Raw genomic sequence first — 11,851 nt, forward strand, 5'->3', positions numbered from 1 at the left:
AATTTTTGCTTTTGTTTTTTTCTTTTTTCTGCAGTTCCATGTTAAAGTTTGATGCAGCTCTGCTTTCCTGAATGGACCATCTTCATCTCCACTGCAGCAAACAGGCAGATCTTTTTTAGATTACAGTCACTAAAAGGTGGCATTGTGCCCTTGTTTATATTTTTAATAGTGTAATTCTGTAAAGACAAAATATGTCTGGTGCTCTTGCTCTGATTTACATATCTTGCTAAATTGCTGGTTTGAATATTGCAATACTTTCCTATAACAAAATAGACCTGCAGAAAGAAATTCCTAATAAAATATCTTACATAGGCATATATAGAGATGTTCGTTAGCTTTGATTGTATGTCACATTTTTGTAATTTATCATTGTTTATTAAACTCTGAAAGCTGAGTGGCTTTGTTAATATTCTGTCCTAGAATGCGGTTAGATGTGCCCTTTTTTTTGAGCACCTGCCCCTTTAGTGGTCTCTGCACGGCCCTGTCAGCTGCTGTGTGATGTCTCAGTGATGACAGACACATTTAGCCTTTGCCATCTTGCCCCGGCTCAGAAGCTAAAGCGGTTCCCACATGGCATCAGAGAGACCACCTCCCATTGATTACTTGCCAGCATGTAAGCAACCCCCGTCTCATACCAAAGTCTGTCTGCTAAAAACTCTGCGGGAGTTGAGGAATTACRGTGCCTTGCAAAAATATTCATACCTCTTGACTCATTTTATCTTGTTGCAGCTACAGACTTTTTTTGACAGGTTTCTTTGGGATTTTATCTGATAGACCAACAGAAAGTGGTACAAAACTGTAAAGTCAAAGATCAATTCAAAATTATTCATATCCCTGGGGATATTTTATCTTGGCAAACAAGTTTCTCCTTACGGCAAATGACATACAGTAGGTGTGCGTTAAAATATCAGAGAAAAAAATTCTATTCAACTTACTTTATAAGTAAAGAGCATGTCATGTTGTTTAAATGACGACGGTTCAAAGGACGATTGTACTGTGGCTACTTACTCCTACCACTAAAAGTGGCTTTTAGTAGGAAGCCAAAGGTGATACATGTAAGACTGTTGACAAGAGAGATGATAAAGAGTCAAAGGATCCAAGAATTAGACCATGCTGACGGAAACATTAGACCATGCTGACGGAAACATTAGGCCATGCTGATGGCAACATCTTAATGCACACAGCCCAGCAGATGCATCAAACTGCTGGTTACCATGGAATCAGATCAAGGAGGAAGCCACTTCTCTGAGTAAGGCACACAAAAAATTTGCATACCCAAACAATTTATTTGGGTATGTTAATGGAACCTTGATTTAGCAATAAATTGAAGACTCGTTCAATCCCAAGAACCTCATTGATCAAGCATGGTGGTAGGAACRTCATTATTTGGGGATTTTTTCAGTCAATGAGAAAGATGATCTAATCAATGTGAACAAAGTGTCAGCTGCTGACACTTAAAGATAAGAATCTTTGTGGAGTCGTCTTTGTTCACATTGATTAGATCATCCTTCTCATTGACTGAAAAAATCCCCAAAGCATGACGTTTTGCTAAGAAGCAACAACACTGGGCAGACTGCAGAGAAACCTGGGCTTGAGGAACACCAGACATTCCTGCAGGATGACGAACCAAACCACACAGATAAAATRGTTAAGACATGCTTAGCAGAGAAACAACCAAACATTTTGGAGCAGCCTAGTCAGATGCCGAGTTCAATCTGACAGAGATCCAAAGGATCCATCAGTATTATATGCTGAACCAATTTTTTTAGATTCCTTTAGAATCTATCAAAGTCAATATTTTGTAGTCTTAAAACAGTTGCTTCTGATTATATGAAGCTTTGTTCCTACAAAATATATGACATTGGACTTTTTACACGCCTAAGCTTTCAAACAACTGGAGTACATTCTAGTTCAAATTATCYCAAGGATTTCCACATAAAYACCCTGTGACACATGCATGCTCTCGGACAACCTTTATTTCGCAAAGTTAGTAAAAATATACAGTATCAACAACATAATCTGAAAAATAACGTGAACGTACATAGATGCATGGATGAGACATAAAGTTTTTCACATATCAGATACTGGTTGAGCTGCCAGAGAGGAGGTGACACCCTCTATCCACAAGAGAGAGTTTCCTCAAAGACATGTTTTGCTGCGAGTTATCACTGTAAACATGGAGGCACTTCCACTCCCACCTGCCTTTAACTGGGCCAGTGGGAGGCAGCAGAGATGCGCCAGCCGTAGCTCAACTGGCCTAGGTCTGCAAATGTAGCAGCAAACCCTTAAGCAAAACTACATGATGAGGCAAAACAAAGTAAAAACAAAGTCTGAATGATAAGTCCTACAGCTGCTGGATGCTTTGAAGGTTAGAACTCCCAGCAAGCCGGAGAAAGTCCTTCACAACAGTCTGGGAAAGCAGTTTCTTCACAGAGACGGCTTTGTTCACAGGCTAACAGCCGTTATTRGTGAGGAAGGCGCCGATAAACTTCGGACAGCAAATTGGGAGAACAATACTGAACAAAATGCCTCTGGGCCCCTTTATTTTAACCATATAACTTTCAGACAAAATAATGCAAGAAAAGAAAAAAAAGAAAATSAAATTGCACAAATATCATCTGATTGATACCATCAGACGAGAACTGTTTGYTTTCACACATCCAGAACCGAGCTGTGAGGTGAAAGTGTCTCAGGATGGCCTGTTTAATTTGCTCTGAAGGRCTCAGTTAAAGTCTGCTCTCCCTGTAGCTTCAGGCACCACCAACTCATCATCAGGCAGTACTTGTTATACACATATGGATAAATAAAATTCTTACAAAGTACAATACCTTACCAAATAAAATGCCCTACCTTCTAAAGCTGTTACAAAAAGATTAAATTATCTTTTGTAGCAGCCGAATAATCTCAACAAAAAAAAAAAAAAATGTTGAAAAATACAGTCTATTATAAGTGCATTAATTGAGTGGGGTAAAAATCCCATGTTGAGGAATAGTTATATTTAATAAAATTAGCAGTGGCAAAATTATTGGTTCTCCAAACATGTACTGTCTACATTCTTGTCATTGGTACATATTTCAAATGGTGGTTTGGTGAGAGACGTGGAAAAACCCAGATACATCGCTGGTCCTTCACTGGACAACACAGAAACACACAGGACAAACAGCAACACACACACACACACACACGCACACGCATACACACGCACACACACACGCACACGCACGCACGCACGCACACCCCTAAAAACAATTTAGAGAGACTAATTAACCTGACAGTCATGTTTTTGCACCGTGAGAGGAAGTCGGAGTACCCGGAGCAAATCCATGCATGCACAGGCAGAACATGCAAACTCCACACAGAAGGAGCCCTGGTCAGGATTCCAACCCAGGACCTTTTTGTTGCCATCAACTGTGCAGGCAATTCTAAAAACAACAACAAAAAAMCCCTCAAAAACAATCAAAAAATTAAAAGCAATAAACACAATGTTGTAATCCCAACCTTAATCATTTCGATATTGATCAGAGTTTATAGGAACTCTAATAATTTTCAGTTTTTCTAGGGAAAAACATAATCTGACACAAAGGCCAATTTCTTTTAGCCAGTAGGCAGAACAAGGAGCCAGCAAAATGTGACAGTCTGGCTCCACGGAACCATTAGACTAGTTTGGGAATGATGTAAGAAAAAAAAMCCCTTCCTGTCTTACCATCAAAAATGTAAACATGTAGAGTTTGYTGGGAATTTAATCAGATCTGTTTTTAGTAACAAGTATGGTGAAGGCTCTGTGTTGCTGTGGGCTCATGTTTTTGTTTCAAGGCACTGAGAACTTTGGATAGACAGGCATCATAAACCAGACGGTTTCAAACTAAACTTTGGTGGCTTCCAGCATCAAACTTCAACGAAGTCGTCCAAAAATTGTGCCGYTGAGGAAATTGTAAAAACAATTATTCCTCAGAGAATTTACTTTCAGACCTAATAAACACACATTACATTAGAGATTTGAGTTTTCTACATTCTTCTGTGATGATATGCTGCTGGAATTTAGTCATTTATTATAAGAATTTTACACATCTTTACCAGAATGACACTTTCTATATTCACTAAATTTACCACGCAGGAACAAGAGAAATTATTCCATAACGCCCCCCCCCCAAAAAAAAAACATACAAAAATGATCAAGAAGGAATAAAAACACTTTCACACATACCATTGTTTAAAGAGTTTGGGTAGCTTGTAAAGACCCATAATCACAAAGTTTAACTGAAACTTCCACTGGAAGTAAAGACTTATGTCTCAAAAACGTAAACTGAAAAATACTGAATGCCACATGACATATGTCAGCCAGTGCKGGGAGGCTAATCCTTCCTGGGGGTGTCCATGGTAACATTCCTYGGATCAAAGATGGCTGCCGTCACACCTTCCTCCTCATTACTACTGAAAGGAGGGGAAAAAAAKAAAGAARTTTTGTACATCAGACCTTTGGAGCAAAACTTTGCTACTTTTTTCTGCAACTATTTTTATTTGATCACATGCAGCGCCGTGCTAAGGTAAYCAGAACTCTAAATTTTACACATACTCACTTAAAAATACTTTACTGCTTCTATGTAAAAGTCCAACAGCAAGTAGGACTGAAATGATTAGTCTGATGAATTGTTATGAATCAATCTTTGAAATAATCCTCAACTAATTTAGCAATTAGTTTATCATTAACTGGAGTATTTAGACTCAAAAAGGCCATTTGCTGAAATAACAGTTATCTCAGAGTGATAAGGAAGACAACACTATACAAAAAAATCTATATGTTTTACACACGTGGCCTAGTTTTAATCCCACATCACCTGAACAGAAGAGTAAAACCTATGAAGTCAGACCTGAGGCTTTCTCCCTCGATGTCCTTGATCGTGTCCGGTAGAGGCTTGTTGGCCGTCTCAGGCAGCAGCAGGGTCAACCCAGCGCCCAGCAGCGGGCACAGGCCAGAGACAATCATGGGAGCATGAGGATTGATGTTCCTCAGAAGGTACATCATTGGAGCCAGGACACCGCCGATCCGCGCACACATGGAGCCTATACCAATCCCGTTTTGCCTGTAGATCAGAGCAGTGAGRGAGCAGACAGTCCAGTTAGACAGGCTGTTCACAAAGGAACTTCATTAGCATATGGAAATGTAGGCAGTCATCAGGAATTTGTCTCAAAATAGAAGTGAGCTGAATGGAAGACTCGATGTCRGTGTATAACAGAGGTGTACGGTCATGGTTCAGTAACTTTTTGATACACAGCAATACAAGAAACAAAAAACAACAACTAATAATCTACAGCAGTGAACAAATAAAAACAAATCTAAACTTGTTAAAATAGTCTGACTTTCAGTTTGTTTTTAAATGTTGAATCAAAATGTTTAAATGTTAAATTAGTGGATAATAAACTGGAAATTTGTTTAGATTTTTCTTATTTAAGTCGATGCCTGAATAAGTTATGCAATAGAGCAACCAGAAAATGGCCAAGGTTATTATTTAGGAATGTTTGAATAAAACTGTTCTGATATGTGAGATTAACAAACATTTACATAAGGGATGCACTGATTCAATATTAATATTGCTGTTATGGCCAATAAGCAATATTTACCGACATTATATCTTTTTCATTACCCTTTCAACACCATCGATTTCACCACTGCTCTTGCTTAGGCTAAACTCCCCACAATCCTTTGCTGCATCACTGTCACATGACCAACCTCTTTCTCTCTCCTTCCACAAACAAATGACAACATTGGAAATAAATATCAGCTGTTAATATTRACCCAGTTTATTTATCCGACCGGTACCAATATGTTAAAAAAAAAGATTGATATTGGCCGATACCAATATTAGTGCCGATATATTGTGCAACAGCAGCTTACAGCACTTTTGAGTTGTTTTRTATACAATGCAGAGTYCAAGTCGTCCCTGAATGCACCTTAAAAGTTCAGCTGTAATGTCCCATCCCCTCACAGGGAACCCTGGGAAATATTGGCTCTACTTTATCTTTCTTCAGTATCAGTGGTGTTTGCATTTGGCTAGTTKTTCCTGGGGCCCCTGTAGGCCCCTGGTATGTCGGCACTGAGGTAAGACAGCACTACGGCTGAAAGATTCCCTTGACAAGGAAGATGTAATGTGAATACATTTTAACTAACATTTGCAAGTAATAAGAAACTGGACAACACTTTACTACCTTAAATAGTCAGATAAAAACCAAATGCCTATATCATGACATCATGACACTAAATGTTTATGTTTTTATCTGTTTGGCTTTAGACTATTGGACTCTCAATCAAATTTAATGGTGACATTAGATAAATGTTTGTTTGGTAAYACTTTATTTGAAGGGGTGTGCATAAGACTGACATGACRCTGTCATAAACATGACATAACATCTGTCATGAATATAAAGGAGTCTTTATGAATGTTTAKAACAGTTGTCATAAAGTGTCATTCGGTAAATAATGACACTTTTAATGCAAAGTTGCTCTAAAAGTTGCATTAAAAGTCCATTAAAAGTGCCAACTTTGCATGATCTTGTAAATTATAATTTAATGCAAAGTTGGCATTTCTAATGGACTTTYAMTRCAACTTTTAGATCAACTTTGCATTAAARGTGTCATTATTTACCGAATKACACTTCATGACAATAGTCATAAACATTCATAAAAACTTCTTTATGTTCATGACAGATGTTATGTCATGTTTATRACAGTGTCATGTCAGTCTTATGCACACCCCTTCAAATAAAGTGYKACCGTTTGTTTTGACAAAAAACACCTCATAGCCGAGTTGCCACAAACATTTTTCATTTCAACTTCTCCAAAACAGTTCCCATTAAGTAAAGACTGACTGGACCGGATCAAATGGCTGTGAGAGCATCCAGTTTCTCTTACAACACACCGGCAGCTGGCCGTGTTTCAACGTAAATCCTGGACGGCATTGTTAAAACAGATTAAGTACGCTGAGCAAAGGGTTTTAGGATCTTTTTTCACCAAACAACACACAGAAATGCACAGCAGGGCAACACCCACCTGATCACTGTTGGAAATATTTCAGCTGAGTAGACATAAATGATAGACAGAGAGGCTGTAATCCCAAACTTCCCGATCATGGCCAGGACCGTTCGGACAACGGGCAGGTCTAAAGAAAAAAATGACACAATAAGTTGTCACCACTCAAAAACAGTGTTTAAAAAGACTTGTCTATTTTTTATTCGACTAGACAGATTAAGTAAAGACTGTTTGCCCTGTGTTTACATACCGCTGGGGATGCAGGTGGTCAGCAGGCAGGCAGAACCTCCCACTGCTAGGAAAGCCAGCTGAGAGAACTTGCGTGAGCGGTTGAGGGTGAACAGTGTGATGGTGCGTGCAGGCATCTCCACCAGGCCAAAGATCATCTGGGTCAGGTAGATGTTCATTCCGAAGTCGGAAATGTTGAGGGACAAGCCGTAGTACACCAGGACGTTGACGAACCTGGAACATGAAGGATGATGTTAGGACGCTTCTTTGTGTCCAGCGAAAAGAAAGACACACATTAGCGCATGGCATCATTCTAGATGGAGACTGTTCCAAAATGACATAAAGTCCTGTGCTTAGGTTCTGGCGGTTAAGCAAGTGTTTGTTGCTTTCATGTCTCTTGCTCTGTTTTATGTTTCTGTGGTCTAAGAGCAATTGGAACATTTTAAGAGGTTGTTTTATCAGCCAGTTCAGAATATTTCAAATCTTATGTAATTTTTCAGTTGAATATTGTCTTCTGGACCTGATCAGATCAAAATTAGACAAAACGGCCATTTAGACCCAAGACTCCAAAGGGTTAATGTTGCTTAGSATCATTGGAGTTTCTTGAGTGTTCATCTAAAACATCACACAGTCATTGTGATTGAATTATTTATAGATTGTTAGAAGATATTTCTCTTGGAAGGGGTTTGAATCCACTTTTCATGATAGCAGTGTTTTTTTWAAAAAAAAMCTTCTTTATTTATAGATTAAATTCTCTCGTCATTTCCTAACAGCGGGGTTTTTTTCTTGGAAAAAAACGTGTGTTTTGATAGTAACACTGCATTTTATTCAAAATGTCATTCCTAATATGACCACAGGATGGCGACAGAGAGGGAAATTATGAAACCCTACACGTAAGAACTTTCATAAGCGCATTTTATAAGGRKTTTTTGTGGCTTTCATAAACAGTGGTTTAGTCAGCTACTGCTTTGGTCATTTTGCTGTTTCATTCCCCTTCATAACGTAGAGGAGGAAAAGTTTTAATGCAAATCAAATATAAAAAAGACATATTACACAAAATGTTGCTAATTTTTCTTGATACTGTTGTAATTTTGAAGGTAAGCAGTGTAAAATTATCTGTCATAGTTTCTATTAAAGATATTTCATAGTGTAAGAACAATAACGATCCAATATCAGTTGAAGCTCACTCTGCCAGATGCTGACTGTCACATTCAGATCACAGAATCCAAATTCAGAGCTGTGGTCTGAAACTGAAGCTACTTTTCTCTTTTCATTCAGGTTTCATTCAAACTGCTGCATTTCCAAAAGCAGTTCTTGCTCTTTTTATTTTTGGGTAGCATATTCTATGATATCATAGAGAATAATGTAGTACATTATACCTCAGCTAAGCCTGAATGTTTTTCTTTAGTTTACTAATTTCTCTACATGGTCTGCAAATATGAGTTTTGTAGTTCAGAGAACAGCAAACCGCCTGGTTATGCACTAGTCATTTTTGCAGCAACAGGTAACTCAGCCGCTGTGGGCGTGGCAGAGAGACTCCTGGGCTTGCTGGCACTAAATGTTTCGGCACCAATTGTTGCTAAACGTGGCACATTTTGTGYCACGTTTAGCAACATTTAGAAACACTAAATGTGACAGAGTTACATTTAGACCGGTTTTATTTAGAGCCTACCGTCTAAAGAAGGTCTTTCTGCAGCTCAGAGCTCCCATTTTAACAGCTGAACAAAGGGACGTTTCAAGGCACACCAAAAACTTGTGATGGGAGCGTTCCACTCAGTGGAAATAACCATTTATTGACTTTGTTTTTCCAACTTTTCTTTGCAGGAGTTATTTTTTTWAAAAGTCATYTAAAAGCACAAGGTTGTATTTTGGGTTTGTACTGAATTATATGCAAATAATTATGCCAATCTGAACGTGTCATCTGTGTAAGAACAGAATGCAGGTCACAGTAGAGGGTTTGTGACCCCATTACTTCCCGCCTGCTGCTCTGATGAATGTTTCACGCAGACTCTGTTTGACTTGRCAGAGAGGTAAATTAACAGGCTGCGAGGAAAATGATACAATAATCCAGATCTCGGCTAACTGGATGGGACGCCAGGCGTGGAGTCTGGTTCACTTGTGAACACCTAAAAAGTCTACAGTGACAAGCTTCGGCTTACAAGCTGTATTTTCCTGGGAAACTGGTTCTTTCTGAAGCCTTGTGAGAACTGGTCTGGCAGGTTGAGACTGTTCACTTCTGTTTATGTTACCATAAGTACTCAGAATTAGAGTTAGACATATGAAGTGGTGCCACAGAGCATCCAGTGGATTCTACAGAGCACATAGTTAGTGTCACCAAACATTATCCTGGTTGACTGTTCCAACATTCGCTGTCCATGAAAGTGATATTGGATGGAATTATATGAGTTRGATTGCWGGTCACAGGATATGAAGTAGACCTTCTTGTTTTTGCACCAAGAACATTTCAACTTTCCATGATATTATTTCAGTATTGTAACATTTCTTTTAATGAGAGCGTTGAYGATTTCTCAGGCTGCAAAGAATAATACAGTGCCCCCGATTAGCCCTAAAGATGGCTCCTTGTTGTTCCCCTGAGCTTACAAGGCAGGTGAATTTGCCTAAACAAACATTCGCTCATGGTGTGGAAGCTAAGATACCTCCACTTGTTGCTTACTTAAGTTTTAAGGCTACAGTTGCAAAGCTACAAGGTGCATTTTCTATTAAAAATCTCCCAGCAAGCAGAACACAAAACTCAGATATCTCAACCAGCTAATAGCTWGCTAGCAAATTGGCTAAAAGAACTGACAGAAATATGGGGAGGCCAAGAAACCTTGGTGTTGTTGGGAACTTGAAAAATACCAGAAAAATAAATCATATATGAACCATGTTGATGCCTCAGGTCTTCAGAGTTTCCAGAACCAGAKCTAAACAAAGTCAGGCAACATTTAGTTTCTCTGCTCCTTAGCTCAGAACAAACTCCCTGAAAACCTGAGATATACACAAACGGTCGGTTCCTCTAAATCAAGACTGAAGTCTGGATTTGTGTCGGGTATATATCTAAAATTAAACTTCAGTCTAAACTTTGATTAAAATTAGCTTTCGCTCCAGGAAGTAGTCACTATAATCAACAGACAATTATACTATACTTTTGCCTAAATCTTTGCTCAAGATCAAAATAACAATAAATATCAAAGATAACATTTTTAATTCTTTCTTACTGTAAAACTCTATGTTACATTTGTAGGGGCASCAGGAGCGATACTTTCCTTTTCTGATCAAAAGGAAGTAGTTTGATGTTTGTGTGAATTTCTTGTTATAATATGTTAAAATATTATTTTTAACCACTGTTGTTAAAGATCAGGGCTGATTTTCAGAATAAATAAAGTGTGCTTGGTTCTGTCTGATCTACTGCTGACTAAGACATGCTTCAATGAGTGTTGAGAGTAATTTGGGATCAAGTTTSAGTTTGTATGATACAGTGGGGCCGAGGGYCATGGGGTCCATGCAACCAGTAAAGAACCTGTCTGTGGCAAACAGAACTGTATTCACACCCAATGAACTTTTTGTCTCATGTAGTCTTGATTTAAACAAAAGTTTCCATGTTTGCTTAAGATTTTATGAGGCAAAATAACACAGAATGTCAGCAAAGAACATTTCAATAGAACACATTGTCAACTTTCTAAAGTAATGTCTTCAATCATTTTTTGCCAAGAGTGTTTTTTTTTTTTATCTAAAAACATCTTTTGGAAAGGTGGCAAAAAATGACTTGTGCCATTTATTTTAGGAAGGTGACGATATTTGAGGTTTGTTGTGATGTTACAAAATGTGACAAAAGTAGCTTCTAGATTAGTAGAAATGACTATAACTGCAAACTTTCCATGTCTTTTTAGAGAAATGTGAAGCAAAAACTAAAAATAAATCAAGATTATAAAGAAACTCAAAAGAGGGGAATATTCTTTCTGTGCTCTACTCTCTCTGCCCGTTCTGTCACTTTGACTTGTTTTGYTTCTGCTCTTTTGCACTCAATTTGCTGATTTTCCTGCAGTGGTCCAGAACCTGACCCAGTTGGGGGAAAAAACGAGTAGATGGGAGAAGCTTCCAGGCTGAGAGGAATGTTGAAAGGTCATAAAATTCCAAGAGCTTCCCTCTCTTTTTCATAGCGGAGCCAGAAAACGCCTGCTGTTTGGCTTGGAAATTTTAAAATGCAGAAGAGACTGAAAAATGAGTTCACATCCAGAAGAAAGCTTCCAATGCAAGGTCAAATATGAACTTTCCATCATTTATAATTTATTCCTGTCTGTTTTATTACATATTAATATGATTACTGTATTAGAGTCTGGWTRGTTAGAAACCACGCCTGTAAAAACTAAGTGTGTGTGAAACCAAGAAGTTGTTCGGTAAGCAGAAAAACATCCTRCTAGTGGAGGGACATTCCTGTCCGCTGAATACGCTGCATGCAGAYGGAGCAAGGAAAAATTCTAAGAGGCAAAAAGTATCACAGCATCGCTGCTTTTTACAGTCACAAATATTCTGCTTCCTCAGAACCCAAGAAAACAAATACAGACCCAGATCACACAGCAAAAGAATATTCAGACCTCG

The 11,851-nt window shown here is 38.4% G+C and overlaps 1 protein-coding gene across 2 annotated transcripts in view; it reads right to left on the reverse strand.

Annotated features, from left to right (window-relative positions):
* Nucleotides 1-3,209: 3,209 nt before the first annotated feature.
* Nucleotides 3,210-11,851, reverse strand: part of LOC103458009 (solute carrier family 22 member 6) — a 20,786-nt gene continuing 12,144 nt past the window's right edge. The window contains exons 7-10 of one of the 2 annotated variants that reach the window (XM_008398531.2): nucleotides 7,275-7,486; nucleotides 7,046-7,154; nucleotides 4,869-5,081; nucleotides 3,210-4,428 (exon numbers count right to left, since the gene is read on the reverse strand). In XM_008398531.2, the coding sequence (XP_008396753.1) occupies nucleotides 4,353-4,428; nucleotides 4,869-5,081; nucleotides 7,046-7,154; nucleotides 7,275-7,486 (610 nt within the window). In that variant the 3' untranslated portion in view covers nucleotides 3,210-4,352. Of the gene's footprint in view, nucleotides 4,432-4,868; nucleotides 5,082-7,045; nucleotides 7,155-7,274; nucleotides 7,487-11,851 lie in introns of both variants that reach the window. The other variant, XM_008398530.2, reaches the window with a different exon arrangement.

Source organism: Poecilia reticulata, linkage group LG21 (assembly GCF_000633615.1).
Source record: "Poecilia reticulata strain Guanapo linkage group LG21, Guppy_female_1.0+MT, whole genome shotgun sequence".
Classification (NCBI taxonomy): domain Eukaryota; kingdom Metazoa; phylum Chordata; class Actinopteri; order Cyprinodontiformes; family Poeciliidae; genus Poecilia; species Poecilia reticulata.